The sequence below is a fragment of the Cuculus canorus genome, chromosome 2 (genome assembly GCF_017976375.1).
Source record: "Cuculus canorus isolate bCucCan1 chromosome 2, bCucCan1.pri, whole genome shotgun sequence".
NCBI lineage: Eukaryota > Metazoa > Chordata > Aves > Cuculiformes > Cuculidae > Cuculus > Cuculus canorus.
Window position 1 is genome coordinate 41,389,192 of NC_071402.1, and position 23,111 is coordinate 41,412,302.

The following is a 23,111-nucleotide window of genomic DNA, read 5'->3' on the forward strand; positions in this document are numbered from 1 at the left end:
TTGCTTCAGATTAAATGTTTATTAAAATTAAAAATTGCCATACAATAGAAACTATTTACATATTTAACTTGTAGTCTGCTTAAACTGCACAGTTTGACTGAAGGAAGCCAATGGAAAAGAAAAGCAATGAATATTTATGCTGCTGAACTTCAACTGCAGGCACACTGATCCTTTATCAAAAGGGCTTTAAGCTTCTGCAAAGTACCATTTGCCTAAATAATTGGGCTGGGGGTGGCAAAGACCGTCTGGGGTTTCAGTTGTATGAACCAGTGTCACTTTGAAGGGAAAAAAGTAATCTGTGCTGTAGTTACATTGCAATTGCACTAGCTCAGTAGTTTCAGTAAGTAATTTGATAGAACAATTCAGTATGTCGATCTGGGCAAACTGCATTCACTTTTATTACTTAGATTTATATACTGAGCAGTAAACTTACAGCGTCACTGCAATGTAACTTGATATCCTATTGCGTACTTCCACAAATCGTTTCTGATAGTGCTAGAGCTAGTTTTAGCTTTGAAACAGATTTGAGGTTAGTTGATTTAAGCAGCAAAAATATAAGGAATAGTCTTGAATAATCGGAGGATTAAAAATTAAGATTAAAATATTTTCACTGTTAACAGTCTCCATGACTGCCATGAAAGTATTAATACTAACTTCCTTCAAAATCCTGTGCTTTTGGATGCCATGGATGTCAGATGATGATTTTGGCCTTGTGGGAAACTGAAGGATGAACACAGAGCTAGGTGTGCTGCTACTTCTGCCACCGGATGTCTTCATATTGCACTTCTGCATCTGTGATGACTGCGCGATGCTTTCAAAATTACTTTAAATTTAACATGAGTAATATAGCAGTGAAAAAGAATCATCTTCAGTATAAAGAATTACACATACATAACCATTGCTTAAAGGAAACCATGGCACCATTTAGAAGGTCTTACAAGAGGTGACAGTACTCCAACTACTAAAGTGAAATAACAAGGATATAAAAATAATTTTCACATCATACTGTATTTCAAAAAAGATGATTTAAGAACATCACCCTGTCTTAAATCTTTATGCTAGTTCTCCTTCTTGACTTTTTCTTTTAGAAACAGCTGTTAATGCATCTTCTTGCTGCCTTTATAAAGTTCTTCTCATAATGTATTCCATGACTTGGAAGCCTAAGAAGGCTTTGTCAAACTGTAGCTGTGCATGATCACTTTCATTCCCTACCCCAAAAAGCCTGCTTGGTTTGGCTTCTTCCTGTAGATGCAAAACAGAGCACTTAGGAGAACTTCAGTCTTCAGAGGAACTGTTTTAGCGGAAGTAAAATATGATTTATTTCTCTGCAGAAGTACTCTTCCTTTCAGCATTTCAGCTTCCCCACTTGGTTAAGACATCCAAACTCATGAAGTAATTGGGTTGAGCAGTCTTGTCCAAATAATAATCTACGCCAATGATCCATGTCAATAGAATATATTGTTCTTTGTTCTATGGCTGTTGTTGATACTGCCCTTCTGTGGCTGTGTAGAAGTCATCAAGCACACTCTGTAGATAGTCAAATGTTGGCCTCTCTTCTGCTTTGTCTTTCCAGCATGTTTTCATGATATCATAAAGCTCAGCTGGACAGGTTTCCATGCGTGGCATTCGGTACCCGCGCTGAAGAGCAACCATCACGTCCGAATTGCTCATACCTTCAACAGAATAAGAAAGTTTTGATCAAATTATCTCAATTTCTAAATAAATGGGTCTTTTTTATTTACATCACTCTAAATACCTTCGCTCAATAATGCAAGGCTATTACTACTTATGAAATGTAGCTACTAATACGAATTCAATAAACAAGGCCAAAGTGTGCATCAGCATCCAGGTATTTGCTTTGAAAATCCCGGCAGAAGATTTCTGTTTCACCAGCTGAATTTAGCAACTTCTTTAGTGCTAAGTCTAACAGAATCAGCCTCAGCTCCTCTGACCAGTCCTGCCACTATTTGTTCTTCTTCCAGAGGTGGCGAGATTGACAGTGAAAGCCCACCGTGGCATCAGCCTTTGTCTCCAGCTGCAGAGTGTCGAACCTGCTCACTGTAGACCCCTATTCCTGCTGAGATGGAGAGCAGCCTACCCACCAGGCCACGCTGCCAGACGCTCTGCCCAATGTAGCAACACACTTGCAAATTTTCTTCTACGTCAGCATTTGTGTGAGTGCCGCTGATTGCAAGACACTGAACATGCTCACTCGTGATAACATTAGTTATAACAGGCAATTTCCCCTTCCTTCTTCCTCATCCTATTCCTATTGTGCAAAACCATCTTGCCAGCTGTGCTGAACTTGGCTTTGTTTCCCTGTTAAGGTTTTTGTTCAGAGGGTAAGAACTCTAACTACCAGAAATGCCTCACATGCCAATTACTGCCACGTGAAAGAGGACTGCTCTGGACTCCATCCTCCTTGCCTCCTCCTTTTTTTAAGTCTGTGAGAGATTGGTTCACAGAACCATTTTGACACCTGCTTTCAGGTCAGCTACGCCAGGACCGACAAAAAGGCTTACCACTTCCTACCTAGAAACCTGCCTTTCAGCTTGTACCGTGCAAATCTTATGCAGCCCAGTGGAGTAATTGTGCCAGGATTGCCTCCTCCAGGACACAGGCTAAGCTTTCTGTACTCCAGTGAATGCTGTTTCTTCTGACAACTGTGCGTGCAGGAAGCTCCATGGTTTCATCCTAGACATTTGCTACCACAAGTGAAGACTTTCCCTTTTGAGAATGGTGTTCCAGACCTCACAGCCACTGGCTGCTCATCAGGCTAAATGCTCTGTGAGGTGTAGTACTGCCTAAGACTACAGTTTCTCATGGTTTTCCTTGGGCAACTTAGCCTCTGGTCAGGTGTGTGCCTCATGTTCACTGCTCCTGCTGGTGCCGGTTCCCCAGAGGTGCAGGGAGAGCAGCTACACTCTGCTGGGAGAAGGCAGGATGGGCCACGCCCCAAGCAAGGTCAGCAGCAGAGATGCAGATGTGGTTCTCTCCTGAGCACTTGGTGACTGTACAGCTCCATCACTGCAGACTGTGTGGAACGCTAACCGAGTACTAAAGCTATGATCTAAACCATTTGGCAGGTAAAGACACATTCGAATTACAACCAAATAAGAACTTTCTCTAGTATAATGAATTCAATTATTCAAGATGACTGTAGCTTATATAGTTGACTTTAGTTCAAGCCCTTTGGTTTTAACCTATTCTAGTAGTACCATCAGTCATGAAATCTGGGGCTGGATCAGAGTCCTTACTTTTAGTGCATCTTTTGTATTTTCAGTTCTGCTTTGGAAGGAGGAGTGAAGTTTTCCTGAGCTAATGCTGCACATGTGTAGAAAAACAGTATTGTGAAGGTAGCGGTGGAATGGCATGTGATCACAGAATAAGGAATTACTGCTATATGCAGACAAAATAAACACAGGAAGGAAGCCAGTGAAGCACTTTATAGAGAACAGCAGTCTGACTGCTTAAGCTTAAATGGATTGTATGTAATGCATGCAGTAAAATAGCGATTCATATTGTGTGAAGTCCTAGTTAACTGTGCTGCTACTGGAGGACTGCTGGTACTGAGTTTTGCACTGAATGGGACTAATTCTCTGTGTTTAAGTACTTCATAGGGTTCTGCTTAGATCTAGTGTCTGCAGGACTGATCATTGCATTCTGAATGCCAAGGACAAAGCCTGTGTTTCAGCTAACTTGGAGGAACAGTACCTGTGAAATAACAATCTAAGTTCCCAACACAAAACTTAAAAGACTTTTATCAGTAATCCATAGTAAGTACATCATGAGCATACTTGCATATATTTGGGGTTTTATTTAAAACAAAAAGGCTTACCTATCTACCCTACAGTCCCTGCAATATTCTCAAAATCGATGGTTGTTTAGCTTCTCCATTTTTTTTTTTTCAGGCTAGAGAATTACCTGTCTCATCTAAACTACGTCCTAATCAGTAAAAGAAACACGTCCCACTTGCATATTTGTTACACTTACACCCTCTTGCTCTGCTAGTCCTAAAGGTTTGCTACGTGTCTGTTAATTTACACTGTGGTTCCTGTTAAGCATCACAGATGAAGGCACATTTCCTTATGTTAGAGCCTGGGAAATGATGTCAGCACAGCAGTACGAAGGAAGAATCCTACCATATAGAAAGTGGCATGTCTTATGAAGAGCAGCTGACATAATTGGAATGCAAGTATGGATGTTGGTGGTATTTGACATACTATACAATCATTTGGAAATTAGTTTTAACAACCAATTCATCTTATTTGCCCAGAGATTCAGATACTTGTTTCATATTTCAGCGGCAGTTCCTGAAACTATAGTCCCTCTAATTGCTTTGAGTTTCTCAGGAAGAGAAACAGCTGTTGGAATTTAAGAACAAAGATCACAAATGCTCCAAGTTTCTTGGCTGGAAATGTTTCCTACCAAGTTGTCTGCCTGGATTTTCTTCACAGGTATTAAGTACTTGCTAGTTTCAACTCAAACTGTTTCATATGTAGCTTTATGCTGAATACTCTTTAGTTGCTGGAGCTGGTTAATAATTGAAAATAATATTTTGAAGCATTCCAGTTAGAACTGAAAAATCAATTTACTGTTTCTTTCCAGTAGCTGCTGTTTACAGCCTATCACCAGATTACTCTTGCCATGCTGAGGTATTTTGCCCAGACCTGCCATGTCTCTTCATGTAAATTGGTCACCCATTTATGTTGCTGTCTTGATTCTTCCACGTCAATTTTCAGTCTAATTCAGGCTATTTCACTTTATCCTTCCATTTAAAATAGACATATATCCCTTTTTCCAGTTTAATGCAAGCAATGCCTGCAAACTATAAAAATCTTCCAATATGCAGTCAACAGGCTTCTGCTTCTAATTGCTGATTGACAAATGCATCCACAGTGTATGGCCTATTTATGGTGCTCAAAAAAAATGCCCCTGTACTTGAAAAAAACACTTTTCCTAGACTTCCCCTAGAAGAGATATTTTCCCACAGTAGCACAGCAGTACCGCGTCTGCTGTACAGAGGTGTTTTTTTTTCTTAAAATAAAAATATTATGTATTTTATGGAGATAAAGAATGAGCAGACAGGTGCAGAATTAGGTATTGGTCTGGGTTTTTCATTTTTGTAATGCTGGTTTCCAGGTGACCTTTTATGTTTGCTCAGGGAAGGACAATATTCAAGGCATCCAGATATAATCTTGTGAGGCCAACTCAGCATAGGCAACTGTATGGATTCATAGTCATGTGTTAGCAGGAAATAAAAGCATCCCAACTGTGGGAAGAACCAGGCATTTCTTGACCGCATTCAATTCCTAAATGATATTTCCTAGAGACATGAGCAGTGTTTAGAATAGCTTTCGGAGGACCTGCTACTCAGTCACATATTTTATAGCCCTTACCTAAAAACCAGCCTGGAGCATACGTTTAAATACTTAGCTGTGCAAGCAGCCCTATCACCTCTTGAAGTTTAACGGGGCTACTCTTGAGCTTAAGTGCTTTCCTAGACTGAAGCCTTACCAAGCAATGAGAAGGTCTGGTTTCGCTCTACCTCGTGTATGTCAAGTTGATATGTTCTTCCATAACATAATGTAAAGTTGGCCACCATCACCCCTTCCCTGCTGACCGAGTTTCGCAGGAAATCTGGTCTCCATGTGCCTAGAGGTGTTGAGTCTACTGTCATTTCAGTGACTCAGGTCTGTCCCTTTGCCATTTCTGGCAGTTCAGGATACAGAATTCCAGCTGCTCATGAAGTGGTGGTGAAAATGTTTTCACTGTTTAAACAGAAAAAGCTGCTGCACTGGAAATGCTGGGAAAGTTTTGCTTGATGAAATATCTGCTCTCCCTTTACTGCCTGCAAGCTGCAGGATCCTAAGGGTTCTTCTCAAAAGTCATTCCATCTGTGAGAAGTGCAGTACAGGTTACCATGGCTGTACTTTCTCCATTTGGCCACAAGACAAAAGAATTTACGTCAGTTTTCTATAACCTCGGTAAGATTAAATGAATGCAATCTGCTGCCTGGAGTTAATCAGCTATGCCTGAGACGTGACAGTTTTGTGTGCACAAAAATACCCTTCATATATGCTGTCTCTGTGTGCTGGAAAACATGAATATGTATTTTGTTTAACAGAGAGAAAAGTGAAGTGTGAAGCACGTAACTGTTTCACAGCCACCTTAATGCAGCCACAACTGATGTAATCCTCTCTGGTCTCATACCTGAACCGTGTGGAACAATGAAGAGTAAACACTCCTACTAGTACATCAACACTGCTTTAGAGTCTGCTTTCATAATTGGTTAGATTAGCTAACACTGACAAATTATTACAGCCTATTTGCTTGTCTAATAGGCTTGCTTTGCTTTCTTAGTACTTTCACATACTACAATACTAAAAACCCCTGCAGTTACACTGCCCCATTAGAATTTGTTGCACTGCATCCTTGCTATAGGATGGTGCTGCTGACCCTAAAGCTAGGATCTGCCACAATGCAGCATTTGCTGCAGTTGTAACATGTTTTGAATACATCAAAATGTCTATGTTTCCACGGTGCCGTTACTCATCTAAAATTAACTCCAGAGAGGCACATGGTTTACACATCTGGTTACTGTAAGTTTTCAAAGCAATAACATTATCTGCAAGATATTTCCCAAATCACTGCTTTCACTACTGTCAGATGCCAGCCGACAGTATATGCCAAGTGTATATTCTTTGCTTCTTACCACCAAAGTATAAATAGAGTAACGGTATAAACACACCCATACCTGGATAAGGAATCTTTCCATACGTAACGATTTCGTACAGGAGAATCCCAAATGACCACACATCAGATTTAATAGTGAATGATCCATAGTTAATTGCTTCTGGTGCTGTCCATTTAATAGGGAATTTTGCACCTGAAAGACAGTACAGTCTCAATCAGTCAAAGGCAAATTTAAACAGCCAATATGAAGCCACTAGACATCTTAAATTACTTGCCTATCATACCCTCAAATTAATAAAGTTACAAGCAATCCCTTCTGTCCAAGAGTTACCGGCAGGAGGTATGGTGCCACACTGTGTGGCCATGCCAGAGGTATAAAAAAGATGCCAAAAATTTCATTCAATTCCTTCTACCCAGAAGCCAGCCAACAGTCTTAGAATTCTCATCACCTGGAACTTCTCAAGACTTTAACTCACTTTTCCTATTTTCAAGTCAGTCAGTCTAGCTTCAATGTAACACTTGAATGTATTTCGCATTCAGCCACAGATGTAAAAGCAGCACCAAGTCACATCTTAAAAAGTCGCAGCTTAAAATACTGTATTTCATGTCTAATTAACTGATTCCAGAAAATCCTATATAAAAGCAAACTCCAGTTAAATAAGAAAAGTTCAAGCAGCCTTGTTGGGGAATATTACATTAACTCTTCAGACAAAGAAGACTAATAGAAGCAGATCCTCTCTATGCCCTTTTCAGCCTGCTCTATCATTCAGGCACAAAATAGCAGGTAAGCTAGGAACCTTTTCTGAATGGTAAAAAACACATCAAAGAAACTCAGCATAAAGAATTTATAATTGGAAAGGTTCATTTAATCAATATACAATGTCCAGAGCTAGCTAAAAGCCACAGATATGAGTTCTGTACCTTTGAAAACTGCTTAATCAGACCCTTCCCTCTGATCTTTTGAATTACTTGTTACCCAGGGACTGCCAAATAGCTCATCTTCCTTTAATCTCAACTGTAGTGCATTGTTCTCCTTCTTCCTCATACCTTCGTTCTTCCCCTCCCGTCCTACATTACCACAGTTTCCATCCAGACTGTGTGAAAACATGAGGTAGTGTCTTTAAAACGAGAAGGGGAAAGCCAGCCAAACAAACCTGCTCCAAAACGTTACCCTAATGCGATCTGTGCGTGAAAGCATAAATGAAAACTTTTCACTGCAACAAACTGAGTACACACTTCTTGAAAGGATCCTTAACCAACATTTAGCAGAACACAAATGGCAAAACCCAGACAAATATCTTTAACAATATGATTTCCCCTTTTGCCAGTCCTGACCCCGCTGCAACGTTACCTTCCATCCATGGGCAGAAGAGGACAGCAAAGCTGCTGAACGTGCTCCATGCTGCAGCTCCTAAAAAGCAGCTTCAAAAGACAACCAGTTCTGCTAAAGGTTTTCTTGTTACCAGCAACTACAACTCCTAAGGCCCCTTTCTTTCCTTAAGTGAAAGGAGGTACATATGATATTTAAGGATGTGAAAGGAAAATAAGATTATATTTTCTTGGCATATAATTCAGTGGGATAAAACCTGTGGGTGTGCAATTAGTTTGTTCAATTTAGTAAAATTTGCATGCAGTGTAGTGTTCTCAGTTTTCTTTGTTCCTCAAGCTTATTTTAAATAAACTTTTTAAAAAGCCTGGGGAGCACAGAAAGGTTATTGCATTCCTTACTCTGTTAAAAAATTTTTGGCATTAGAACGCTGCCTCTAGGATGCTGTTACGTTTTCTGTCCTTGATGACCATATTACTGTTGGATGCAGCCTTTGCCTCCCAGAGACTGAAGTGTTAAAGACAGAAATCAAAACACATACCTTCCCTTGCTGTGTATTCATTGTCCTCAATGACTCTTGCTAGTCCAAAATCAGCAATTTTGCACATAAGTAAGTCTGAAACAAGAACATTCGCTGCTCTCAAATCTCGATGGATGTAATTTTTTCTTTCTATGTATGCCATCCCTTCTGCAATCTGTAACAAAAGAAACAACTATTTTGATATTTTAACATAACACAACATCATCTGCAGGACAGAGCTCTCAGTTCTTTCAATGTGTCAACAGAGCCACATCCATTTATCCATTACTCGTATCTTTGGAGCAATTTTTAGATATAAACAAGGAAAGGGTGATTATCATGGAAAACTTATGTGTAAATCCAGTCCTCCTAAGCCATACTTACAGTAGCAGCTTCTAAAGAATTGCTTGAATGACTAACAGCTGGTAGGAGTAGAGATATGTGTTAGAGACCTTTCCTGAAAAAATCTTAATTAAAATGTTCCTAAGATTTCCAGTAAAATATTTTCTTCCTCAAATTATTAACCATTTTGTTTTCCAAATACTAAGAAAATGGAAGGAATTATTAAGTTAGACAAGGTACAGATTTAAGGACTGATGAAGCAACAGTGCAGAAAGAGTTAAAAAATCCCAACAACTTTTTATTTACTCAGTATAGGCCTAGACAATCAGGAAAAAATTACTAAGATAGGGTAAACAACTTTATTTTCTTTTACAGCAACATGTTCCTGTTCGTACACGAGGAGTGTTTGTCAACAGCCAGCTCTCAGATACTATCGTAAGTAAATTTAATTTGTATTTCAGCAGCCCAAATTAATTTCCAAACCAAATTAAGGATGATTAATGTCCTCAAAATATGCACCAGGCATGATTTTTTCAGTATTTGCCCAGACTAACTTTTTTTTCCTCCTTCCCTGAAGAAAAACATTTTTCTTTTCAGAAAAAAAGAAACTGAAATAATAGTTTCTAAAGTCAGAGTAATAAAACAAAGGTCTAGGTCATTTTCTGTCCAAAAGTTTAAGAGGAGCTAGGAAAAAAAGAATAATAAACCCAGTGCTTGTGAGCTGCTTGTTTTTCTCTCCCTTGTAAGATGCTGGTGATGGGTCATTTCCAGGCAAGGACGATGGTCCAACCTGTGCCACAGATACCTCTTCAGGATGTCTGCGGGTGGGTGACAGACAACTTGTTCTCAGCCACATGGTTTGAGGAACACACAAGCTCTCAGGTTTGCTAATGAAGCAGCAGTAAAGCAGTAAGGGTCCTTCTCCAGTGCCAGTTCTCAGCACACTTATACACAGGCTTTTCCTCTCCCCGTCAGGAGAAAACCAGTGCAGAGAACCCAGTGCACAGATCCCTTCAGTGGTGCAGTAAAGGAGGCAGGAGCACCTAACCATATTTAAAGAAAACATTAACATCACTTCTGCTTATCCATTTTTAAAACGTCCCCGAGGGGTACTGCGAAGGCACACACTGCCACCAGTTACAACACAAAACCACACGTTCTTTGTTCCCCTTTTTCAGTTCAGGCAATGGAAAAACAGAGCCACTTGCCCTCCCACCTTCTTCCACTGCAAACTTCTTACAAACCACTATATTCTTCAGAGCAGAATGCTAGATTGTCCATGTACAACACAAGAGGGTTCTGACGCTACACCAGAAAGAAACTGATGATGAAGAGTATGAAGAACACCTGCATTTCACATTTTCTAGAAATAAGTAAGAGATTTTATAAAGAAGGAAGCGGCTACAAGTGAATGATTGCCACAGAGTCTTACTAGAAACTTAAAGACAAAATAAAAGAGTATTATTTGATTAGAGCCCACCCTGCTTCCCTCTCCTTCCCATTTGACTACTTCAGTTTGGGGAGGAAGGTGAGATGAAAGGGAAGGTTTTGCTGTAAGATCCATACTGAGATTGCACTGGCCATCTTGGCAGATATGACCAAAATGCAGTCCACCAGTGTCACCAATAATACATCAGCCATCATGAAGGAATCAACTGTCCTCCTATTTCCCCACACAGATTTAACATTTGGGCAGAGTGCTGGCTGGGAAATGAAGGACCACTTAACGAAAGAGACATTCATGATGGTGATATTTCCAAGCCCCAACAAGAAAAGCAATTTTATTTCCACTTATTTGCGCCAGACTCACTAAAAATCATCATCTGATTAGTCACAAATAAAGAATGTGACATTGAATGTTTTATTAAGTTTTCAGCAAATACAAGCTACATTTGCATGAAATTCCAAGACAGTGGTTTTGACTGCATTGAATCACAGAAATTAAAAGAAATCATGTATGTATGAGAATTTGGGCAGGCAAAAAAATTCCAAATGGGAAGAAAATAATGGGCAAGGAATTTTGAATGAGAGAGTGGAGGGAAACACAGCAAATGGACAACTGAATTCACACATCTGGTCATGTTAAATCTTTGCTCACGGGAAAAGAAAAAGAAGATTTTTTTTTCTGGAATGGGTGCCAGAACCCACGTGATAACTCCTTACGATAATTAGTGGGTTTTCATTGCCAAATGATATGTTAAATGTAGGGAAATTTATGGGAACAAAAGAAAATTAAAGCCCTTTTCCCCTTCTTTTTACGATCATTGTTACCTGTCAAGACTGTTCGACTACATGTAACTACTACTCAGGAGCAGGATAGAAATGGTAATTTGAGCTTCTGTAATATTTTCTGTGGTCTTTAAGAGAGGATTCTGCCTACACAACTGCTACCACCAAGAAGGGAGCAGTTTCCCCATCACCTTTAATAAACTACTAACATGCCTCTAGAAATACCCAAATTAAATCCTTCTAAAACCAATCAACCACCAAATCTCTAAATACTAGTAACTCTGCACCCAGGGTAAAAGTAGAAGAAAAGTCATCTTCTGGAAGAAAGAAATCACTCTACAAGACCGCTTCTGTACTGTAAAGGATCAACTAAACATCACACAATAAATGAATGACTCTGAGCAGCAGTTCTGCAGACAGCTCTGTCACTCATTTTGGGCATGATTTCATCTGGCAGTGCTTTTTCCTCCCCTTTTCTGCTCTTTCTATGTGTAAACCAGGGAAATTACTTAACTTTCCGGAATGCTTGTGGGTCATTTCACAAATAGGTATAAAACTCTTTCAAAATCCTGAAAAAAAAGGGTAACAAAAACATGGAGCAAAGAGTACTGCTTTGAAAACACACATTCACTGCTTTCTGACTTGTTCTTTGTAGCGCCCAAAGGTGTTTGAGGAAAGTAGCAAAAGCATCAGAGAACTTTGAAGTAGGGAAAGGAGAAGCTAATAAACCAGGGTTCCGGGAGAGGACACTATACTGTCACAGAAAAGCTACATCTTCTGCAAAGCAAAAGCACTTGGTGATAACTCACAAACTTCCTTGGTGGAACATCACAGCTGACACTGCTCAATGTCAGTCAAGGACAGTCCTGTCCTTTTCTTTTATTTTCACATGGTAAAACAGCTTGTTTATTTGTTTGTTTTTGTGTTTGTTTGTTATTTTTCTGCTACCAGATCAGAGAACTTCTGGATTCCTTCATAGCTCCATTTTTCAACTCAAAGATACGATTGATTTCAACTTCCATTCTCAGGTCCACAATCCTCTTTGGCAAGATTATTTTAAACAAGCCATGTTTTACATAGTTTTCAAAGCTCTTTCTTCATGCCGAGAGGAAGTTATGGCAACACGCGTAATGGATTCTGCTTGTGTGTTTCTAGACTGTATGTAAAATTGCGGGGAATAGTAACGAGGCCAGATGGGTTTGTTTGGGGTCAGCCTGATAGGATGTTTTTACATCATGCTGAGAATGCATTGTATCATGTTGAGAAGGAAAACTAAGTGACAGGGACCAAGAAACACATTGGAATAAAAATGAAAGGGAATGAAAGTATGTTCAGATATGAAGATTCTGTTTTTTTCCAAGAAAGCAAACGTTAAGCAACCTGGAGGGCTGGAACATACACCCTCATGAGAAAAAAGTCTCAGGAACAACCACATCATGAAAAAAGAAAAAAAAAAAGCAATTACAAACGCAAGGGCAGACCACACATATTTTAAAGACAGTACCTCATGAGAAAAAATTGGCCAAATCTCACGTGGTCAGAAATACCCAAAAATGATGAAGTCAAGCTACAACGTATAAAAAATTACCCCAGTATGACAAAAATCAGAAAAGCCCACCCACAAAAAGTACTACAAATACTAAGTATAAGCAGGGAAATAAAGGTCCATTAGTAACAAGACAGGATCAAGGAAAACATTTGCATTAAATGAATTATTAAATTAAATGATGGAGCAGACTACAAGCAAATAATACAGAGAACTGTTTGAATGCCTGCCTTTGCTTCAGTCTCTACTAAAAGGGCCAAGGATTCACATGTAGTTAATGTGAATAACAAAGAGGCAAGAACACAGGATGGAAAAGGGAGAAAAGCGGGTTAGGACAATTTTTGTGGATATGGGTGGCTTATGAGACACCTGAAAACTATCAGAAATGAGGTCAACTCTGGGAAAAAAACCCAAAAAGGGTGTTACCTACAATTTCCAAAATATTGAGAAACAGCTAGGCTAAAAACCTCTCCAACCTCATTTTATCTATGATTTTAAGCCAAAAGCATGTAGAAATGATTAATTAGAGATGCTTTAGTTATATTTTTAAGAGATTTCCCTTTGTGTTGACAGATGTGGGCTTTTACTCTTCTCAAGGTCTGTACTATAAAACTACAGGTGAAATTGCAGACACTAAGAAAGTGGTTTCTGCACAAGGGCAGCTTTAACATTCCCTCTGCCTCACTGCTGCCTGTGAGACAAGTGGGGCTGGACAAACATGCTCATTCCCCAAGGCTGTGATGCTGCCCCTGAGGGTCCAGCTGTGAACAGGACACCCTGGCCTCACTCCTTGTCCTTTGCTCAGCATGGGGGTGATAGTGGCCTCAGAGCTGCCCTTGGCTGTCCACCAGCTCAGGCCCAGGGCTCGATGGGATGCTCCTGCCAAAACAGGTAAAGCAGCTGGAAAAATCAAATGGAAATGAGTGCAAAAGACTTTCATGTGGAAGGGAGCATCCTGCTGGTGAAGTTTAAGCAGAGGAAATCATGGAGCAATCCCGCAGTTCACACTGCCTTACATTTGGTAATTCCTAGGGAAGAGCTTCAGTAAAAAACAGCCTGCAGTTCTGAAAAGGTTTGAAGTAGACATATGTTACTGATCTGGACGGGGCTGTCTTTGGTCTGGGATTAACCAAACCCAGGTTCCTTTCCATAAGGTCCAGATGCATAATAAAATAAAATACACTTCTTGATCACAGAGTTTTCAAAAAGTGAAGTCATCTTCACATAACTATTTGTCTATGAGGAGAGTGTAGACCCTTCACATCAGGCAACTGAAAACTGTTGAGAAAAGTCACATATTAATCGTCAAGTGATAGACTAGTGCAATATCCATTTTCAGTTTGCAGCAGTGCTTATCCTAAAGGTGAAGTCAGGAAAGGCTGCAAAAACCCTATTTTGCTTGCTCTTGTAGTTAGAAGCAGAGCCACACAGATAAAAACAGTTTATTACAGTAACACCTGTAATTGTGCACTAGAATGTTAGAGAGTATAATTCAAAATGAAAGAAACTGAAAAGGAATATGATGAGAATTCAAACCTCTCAATGCCAAATAAGAGCTTGAATTAATTCTGATTTAAGGATTTCTTCTCTCTACTTAAAAACAAGAGGGGAGAGATGGATTAAAACACTGCATAAAAAATCTCTATTTTTTTTTTCTAAGTTTATTACTATTTTAAGGCATTGTAGCCTTAGAAGGCCAAAAGAAGAGTTGTCAATGAAGTTGTAGATCATAAAAGAATTAATGAAAATATCAGCACTGCATGGGAAAGAAGAAATATTGGTTTTGTGACAAAACTTTGACCAGTTTGAAAGGTACAACATAAGTTCAGTATCATTCTCCTAACCACGAACACCATGTATCTGTGTGCTACACGGTAGATAATGAATTTGCGTAAGAAGGAGGAAGAGTTTACACATGCAAAAGGTCTGCTGAAATTGTGTTGGACTTTTTCAGCAACTCTCATCAAACAGAAGTAAGTATGATTTCAAGAACTATGAAATAAAGAATTGAAACCTTCTTCTTTATGTAAATTACCTCTGAGGCAATATTAAAACCAACTAGTAAAAACTAGAGTTTGCCAGTAGCTTTAGTGCTGAAGGAGCTAGGCTGTTGCCTGTAGATGACCAAGGTGAACATGGGCAATGTCCCTGTGGACCGTCTTGGCCTGCTGGATTAGCAAGATTTTAGTAGTATAGCTTGTGGACAAAGTGACAAAATTTGTTCATCCTCCATCTCATAACTGGAAACCAACAGCACCTTTGAGTTCCCTGAGTCCACTTGTTGAGCTGATGGGCAGAAGCCTCAGGAAGGGGAACCACTTGTCAGCCATGTCAGATGATGCTTGTCAGATGTATGGCCATTGCAAGACCAGCCAATAAGGTTGCCATGCTGCTGACCCACGCACCAGCAGTTTTCACGCAGGCAGAGAAGCTGGCTCAGGTTTTGCTGTCTCCATATTCCTGACTGTTTCTGGCATGTCTGACTGACAATTCTGCTGACTTCTACAGGAGATGCCACAGTTCTAATCTGTACTAAACATGGAGGTACGCGCTTGAAGAAACATTCGCAAAACTCAGCTTCCATTAAAACACACTGCTTTCAGAGACTTCTAGCTTTCACCTCTAGCAGCCAAAAAAATCTCCGCCAGGGTATAGCTAAGTCTAGATTTCCCCAGCTTCTACTCATATGCATGAATTAAAATGCAGAAGAGAAACTTGAGCTATTTCAGAGGACAGAAACTGAGCTGGATCACCTTCCTAGCAAGCATTTTCTTGCCATGTTTTCCACAAGCCTAATTTCATAAATTGTGATTGTTAGTACAAAAAAAACCCTCCCATAAAAATCCTGAATGTACAGCAGTATGTTAAAGTAGTCACTAGATATAAGTGTAAGTAGACTCACAGAATCATAGAATGGTTTGGATTGGAAGAGACCTTCAAATGTCACCTAGTCCAACATCTCAGCAATGAGCAGGGGCATCTTCAGTGGCTCAGAGCCACCTCCAGCCTGACCTTGAATGCTTCCAGAGATGGGGCATCCAAACTTCTCTGGGCAACTGGTTGCAATGTTTCACTACCCTCAATGCAAAATATTCTTTCCTTCTATCTAATGTGAATCTACCCGCTTTCAAACTATTACCCCCTGTCCTACCACTACAGGCCCTATTAAGAAGTACTGTCCCCAGTACTCAGCTATTGCTATCAGAAATGGCATTCAGTGAATGTGCGTATTAGTTAGCAAAACAGTAACATCTCATATAGCAGAGTAGGAGTACATGTAACTGCTTGCTTAAAAAATGCTATCTTTTAAAAAGATGTTTATTTCAACTGAGTGAGCAGTCCTTACTTTTCTTTTTTGCAAAATCAAAACAGATCACCTCTTGTAAATGCAGATTTCTTTTGAGACTGTTCAAGGCAAAGGCATTACAAAGTCCGAGAGTGGAGCACTAACAGCAGTCTGGCAATGAAAACACCAAGACACAGCACTCTATAACACCACTTAGAAAATCGCCTTCTGCTGGGGGTTCATGTTCAAATACCTGCACTACATTCTTCAGCTATCTGATAGTCACAGAGGCTACATCCTCCCCTTCCTTTCTCCCACTCCCAGTCTCCCCCTGTCAGTGTGAATAAGAAGGCAACAAAATAAGTGGAACTTCTTCTCACCCATTTTCTTCCTGCTCTATGGCAAGTCCATTGGTAACGTACCCTTCTGCAACGGGTTGGGATCTTTCACTAATTTTTGTTGCAAAAGACATCTTGTGTGCACACATGTGGATGTGAGTCAGCCAGATGTGTAGCATGGTTGGGAACAGGCCAGCCTCGTGCAACATCACAGATACACAAGAGGCAAAATAAGCCAATCCTCAGCTAGAGTTTGTTGCATTTGCAGTCTTTCTGAGAACCTGTGATAGTCTGGTAAACTGCCTTGAAAGAATTGTGTGATTAGACAGTCATGAAGAGCTCAAGTCTTTGTCCATGAAGGCAAAAAAATACGCCTGATCTTATTTAAGTAGTTCACCATGAGCTTCCTTACATCTTGTTTTTAAAATCTCTTGTGAAACATAACTTTCCCAAATTCTTTCCCCTTAGGCTGTGCAGAGAGCTTAACATCACTGCTGTAAGAATAAACTAGTGTTCTATTTGTAAAACCAGCATCATACCAAAAACACTAGGCACATTTTATGTTTTACTTTATAATATACAGCCTACATTCTGGAAAAGTGTGATCTACAGGTGTCCAGTAAAATTACCATTACCTTAGCAGCAGGCCAACAGAGTCTGAAAATAATTTTGTTTCTCTTTTGGCTGAAAGACCCATCAATTAACATTCAGACAATGAGAGGTGGAGAAGACCAATGCAACATCTGCATTGGTCAGAGAGAAGACTCTGGTCCAAGAATCACATGCAGACTGCAAGTCTATTCCACACAGTCCTGCTATTACCCAGCAGCATTAAGTGCTCTTTTCCAATGTTCTCAGAACCCCTTCAAATTCTTTCCACAAGAACAATCCTGGTATCTCTGTTCAGAAAGGTTTTTTTGGGCTGCCACTAGAAATGCTCAAAGAGGCCTTCCTGAACATCTCGTTAAGATCACTCTGCAACCCATGGCATGCTCTCAGGAATTTCTGTTGATAGTGTACATCTTATGTGGTAAGGGGGACTTCTCATATCACCTGTGCTGCATGAGGTCCTGGCCTCTGAAGTGAAGTGCAGGAACTGGCTCTGAGTGGCTGCTGTCAGATTGGGGTGACAAATAATGCTCATTTCAAGTCACCCAAACTTCAAAGCTTTGTAAATGAGAATCACTGACCTCTGTCTTCTTGGTAGTGATTGAATTCTTTATATAAATACCAACGTTTTATCACATCCTTTTAAAGCTTTCTTGTCTTTCCTTGTGAATTGTAACAAGTCAGTTTAATAGAGTACACTGGTCTTGCAACCTCTAATGCGTATTGAAAACCCTGAAAGGTTGGTGAAACAATAGCCTATCAGAAATGCCTCCATTACCTGTTAGCAGTATGAATTATAACTTGCAAAAGCATAATTTTTACTCTATTTTCTACATTCCTCCCTGGACATCTAATGCTGGTGAAATCCAAGGTGAAACATTGGGCTCCAGGCACCTTTGAGATAGGTTTTGACATGCAAACCACCCTGGGGTGCCTTTCTACAGATTTCATTTATGACATGGGATAACATATATTTTGAAACAATCATCTCAGTTCATGAATCAGACACTTGTGCTTGAAATATCATTTGATTAGATTTCAGTTATTTCACGGTAATGTACATATTTGAAACCAACATTAGCCCCTTGAGGTTAAGAGAAGTTAGACCAATTGACCTAATTTAAAAAATGACATGTTTATTAACACTGAAGGAATCTCATAAGCACAAACTGACAGAATTGTACTTGCATGTTCAACTCACAGCTGCTTGAATTGAAAGCAGCCTTTCCAAAAAGGAAAGCGGTTGTGTGCCACTGCCACCTAAGCAGGTCACCAAGACCTGCCAAGGTACCCAAGAGTTAAGCCTAATTTCATATATCCTTTTTGAAACCACTTTCAACTGCTCTTCCTTTTCAAGTAACCTTATTTACTCAGACCAAACCTTATTTGAAAATTAAATTGCAAAAGATCTTAGGATAAAGTTGCCCAGCATGAGTTTCAGACTCGGAGAGAAATAAAACACCTTAATTTCAAACGTATTTCTTAAAAGTTACCTGAGCTGAGAAGTCGATTAGCTTTGGAAGCAACAATTTACTTCCTTCATCACTCTTCAGAAAATCCAGCAAACTTCCTGTTACGATAAAGAAACATTAATTCAATGCAGCTTATTGCTAAATTAAAGTCATGTCAGGTTCCTGATCTTCTGGATCATGAAATTTTAGCAGTGATGTGTTTTGATGCATTTTCAAGTTGACTACTGTAAGGCAGTCTCTTTGCATGATTTAATGACGGTAACATCCAAGTAAGCATGTCAAATATTCAAAGCTTGTCATTTTCCTGTGTGTAGAAAACTCCCATCAGACCATATCTTGGCTCAGTGGTGTTGAGTTTGGTAAGTACCCTTGTCTATGGACTGTCAGGAAAGCTGTCTAGGACAATCACACATTACCAGTCCTTTCTAAGTCATAAAGAGTAAGTGGCTCAACTTGTTTGTGAAGTTATCTGTAGAATAGTCTGAAAACTACCACTCAAGACAAACTGAGAAGAAAACCTCATCTATTTTTTGTAGTAACACTCTAATAAAGGTTGTGCTTTTCTAGTAGTGCAACTATCCTTGCAAGACTACTCATCACTGACTGTATTACACACATATTTATCAATTCAAGGCCCACATAAAGCAATTTCTAATACTTGCTTTTAATTGCCTCTCTGTGACATGAGACACAAAAGTTAGGTAGGGAGCTCAAAGTAACCAAAGCTATTCTGGGAGTCATGTTCTGCATCTGAAACAATTAAAAATGCTATGTTTAAGAAAACTGTAAAAATAATTTATTTCACAAATGCAGCAATGAATCATAAAATTGAAGTCTCAGCCCTTTAGGATCGGTGCTCCATCATTTAATATCAGGCCATTAAAAAAGAAAAATGCTAAAATCTCACATTTTCCTTTTTTATTCCTTTTTTTTTTTTAAAAAAAAAAAAAGGACTGATTTGGGAGAAGCAGAAGAGTTTATGAAAACACTGCTTGAAGATACAAAGTTTCTCTCACCTTTAGCCATGAACTCTGTTATAATATAAATAGGTTCTTCTTTTGTCACTACAGCATAAAGCCTGACGAGCTTATCATGCTGAAGTGTTTTCATGAGGTTGGCTTCCTCCAGGAAGGCTTGCACAGACATTGTTCCAGGCTTCAGAGTCTTCACAGCCACTTTTGTACTATTATGATAGTAACCTACAAGGGGGAAATACAATCAGTGCACTTGAAGTCACTCCGCGCCTCACAGCACCCCGACTACTAGGAATTTATAAAGCAGGTGAGGTTGAATTCCAGTAATAGCTAAGAGGAAGTGCCAGATGTAGCACAAATATTTACACTAGAATTCCTTTTTATGATACAACATTGCTGTGATCTTTTGCCCATTGTTTAGAAATGAGTTATCCGAAAAAAAAAATAAAGCAAGCAAATTATCTTACTTCGTACCAAGTTTTCATTTACAAGTAGCCGATAAAATACTCAGTCAAGAGATGTTTTAACGAGAGTCCACATAAATTGTTTCAGAATCTAATGGATTGCTTGCAAGATTGTGGAGTATCTTGAAATACCACCATTATAACCGTTTTATGCATGCCACTCTCATGCTTATAATTCTTAGAAAAATAGAGTAGCTAGCACCGATCCTAGTGAGCATCTTGTGAAGGCATATAATTTGAGAAATAAAATAAATTTAAGGAAAAAAAAAAGAGACAGAAAAAGAGAAGGATATAAATGCAACTCTTGTCTCCCACCATACCTGTTTCAACATTGCAAAAGTATTTCTCTGAAGAGGTAAAACTTTCACGGCTCCATGAAATATCCCCATTTACTTGTTCACCAACAATCCAGACAGTATTATCACAATGGATACACCTCTAAATTGGAGCCCACAATTTCCTTATATTATGTATCATCTAAACAAAATAAATCAGTGACAAGGAACTAATTTCCAGATCGTAAGGGACTTCTTTAACCATTGCATCTTCTCCCATTCTTCTCTTTCTAAATAAGTAACATTGTCTGAGAAAAGCTACGTCTGTTATAAAATATCCATTTGCATTATTATTCAACATATTTTTCCAAACATTGACAGCTCAAAGCATAAAAAAGATATACTTATAGATGATCTAATAATAAGAAATTACAACTACAGGTCAAATCTGCTGTTAAAGTTCAAGTATACAATTAATGTTTATCAGAAAAACAGATGTGAAAAGTATTTCTTTCTGCTTAAGAATCAGAAAGTTATTTGTATTCTCTCTACCATTCCATTCCCTACCCTGAAGCAGAGCACTAGTTCTACTCCTAATTTGTTGAATACTCTACTGAACATACCAATTAATATCGTTACTTCTGTGAAGTAATTCTAGCATTAATAATGTAACAGTATTTTACATTCACTAAAGAGATCCATCAAACTAGGATTCTGTTAACAGAAATTTTATGTTATCGCAACTCCTCACCCATACTGATGTTTTTGGCAGGAAAATAGTCTGATCCTCAGGTGGTAGAACGCAAAGCAAATTAGCTGATGAGAGCAGTAGAGGTAATTGACCCTGATCTCTCTCACTTCCATTTATTTAATTGGATATTGGGAGGGACTGGATACCAGAACACTGAGGGAAGGCGGTCATGAATTCTATGAGCACACACAAAGGTGTCTGTAAAAGATGGAGGCTTAATAGTTTGGCAACACCAATTTGTCACCTCTCTTGCTCACTCGTTATCAGTAAAATCAGCATTAGCTAGATTTGGGCTGAGGACCACATAAGATCTGGAGCAGATCTGTGGTATCTTCCTTAAGGATCATCTAATTTGCAGTTACAGTCTTACTGTTCAGGTAAGAAACTGCAGGATTTATGCAGGCAGGGGGAAAACTGGTGACCTCAAAGCGCTTCAGTGACAGCAAATGTAATGTTCAATCTGCATCACAGAAGGATTCCAGTGACACACAGGGAGCTGTGGAAAGGGGTGCCTGCAGCACTGCATCGCTCCCACTTCGTATAGTACCTTGGGCTCTGAACCCTTCACTGACATCTGCCTTGGTTGAACTGAATCTGACCCCGGGTGTAAACCCAGCACTTGCTGTGTCATGGCATTCCTTGCCATATGATAGGAATGAACATATGGTCTGTTTGCAACTTAAACATGAATTAAAAAAGATAGGTAAGCAATGAAATTCTTGCTTACATCTAGAACACTTGACATAAAACTAGGATTCTCTGCAACTAACATTCAGCTCATGTATGTACTGTAAAAATCCATTTCTGATACTGATGAGATGTACTAGCAAGGGGTTTTTGCTCCATTTAGATGCCTTTTATTTTCATAACTGTATTTCTGCAGTATGATTTACTCCGATTTTTCTACAGCTGCATAAGAAAATACACTTCCAAAATGTGTATTACTTATATTCTGATTTGGGGGTTACCGAACGAGAGAATCTTTTACACCTGAGATGCAAGCAAAATGTGTGTCATTAATAAAATACACTATAATGGCTCCATTTGGCTTGTTAACTTTCCTCTTAGCCCTGCCTGAGAATCCTCTTCATGGATTATTAATATCACAGAGCACTACGTTTCGCATCATACCAGTGCATGCTAGGAACAAAAATGCATAAAACATAGACTCTGCTCTTGCAGTGCTGCTCTGGTTCATCACATCACTAAAGAAGCTGCCCAGGTGCACTGAACTCCATGGTCAAAAACCCTTTCACATCACGGCAGGACAAAAATCTCTCTGGTGTTTAGACTTCTGTTAAAAATTAAACGTGATGCGAGCAATAGCATACAAGTCTGAGGAATGTGATAGTGTCTTACACAGAGACATGTTCTTCTCTACATGTTAGAACTGAATCCTCCAAAACTGTTAGTGTTTCAGGTATTTATTTTTGAATTGATTATCATTACTTTGACAGAGTAATATCTTGGACAGTCAGGTTGCCCTCAGATTCTTTTATGGGCTTAATTGGGCCAAGCAGTGACATGAATTTTTAACAGACAGTAATGCCGTCAAGACTACCGTTTCTGACCAGATCTCCAAGACTGAAGATGAACAACTTTGTCAACAAGCCTATAAGATGCAGCTTTCTCCTTCCGCTGCTTTCATAGAATTCCCTGCAAGGTTATAGTGGGAATAACTTGTTTGAGCTAAGGAGTTATAGAAGGCAGATGATGCCTCAGGCCATTAAGATGGCAGAAGTTACGGGGGAAGAGACTAAGGAACATCAGCTTCTCTGCATCCTATGGCGTGTCAGCACATAACTACTCCTTCACCACCTACAGCCATCACTCAGCTGAAGAACAGAGGAATGCAACAGTAGCTCTGTCTAACTTATCTCCATACAGCCCATTAAATGTGAAGGCAGAAAGCATAGGACGCAGCTTTCTTACTGCTTCCACGGTGTAGTGCATAAGATGTGAACACAACTCTGACATGTTTTCACCTATCATGTCAGCACAGCTAACAGTCAGAACACACAAATAAACAATAACTTAGTAGCCTGAAAACAAAAAGTCTATAGAAAATACATAAAATTACACACAGCTGTAATGAAGAAAGAAATTAAATGTGCTTGCAGTGATAGACAAAACTGGAAAATTGATAGTCCTTTATAGCAAGTTATCTCTGTGTAAAATAAGCTCTTCAGATCTGGAAGAGATTTGCCAGCTCACTTTGTATGTGACAAAGATTCTCTGCACATGTCACACAGGAGCACAGCCCAGTACTTGTGGGTTAAGGG

At 39.3% G+C, this 23,111-nt stretch overlaps 1 protein-coding gene across 3 annotated transcripts in view; it reads right to left on the bottom strand.

Moving 5' to 3' along the window:
- Nucleotides 1-40: 40 nt before the first annotated feature.
- LYN (LYN proto-oncogene, Src family tyrosine kinase) overlaps nt 41-23,111 on the bottom strand; it is a 52,833-nt gene continuing 29,762 nt past the window's right edge. For 2 of the 3 annotated variants that reach the window (XM_009570450.2, XM_009570447.2), the window contains exons 9-13: nt 19,382-19,564; nt 18,387-18,463; nt 8,565-8,718; nt 6,758-6,889; nt 42-1,673 (exon numbers count right to left, since the gene is read on the bottom strand). In XM_009570450.2, coding sequence (XP_009568745.2) covers nt 1,471-1,673; nt 6,758-6,889; nt 8,565-8,718; nt 18,387-18,463; nt 19,382-19,564 — 749 coding nt within the window. In that variant the 3' untranslated portion in view covers nt 42-1,470. Of the gene's footprint in view, nt 1,674-6,757; nt 6,890-8,564; nt 8,719-18,386; nt 18,464-19,381; nt 19,565-23,111 lie in introns of all 3 variants that reach the window. The other variant, XM_054057462.1, reaches the window with a different exon arrangement.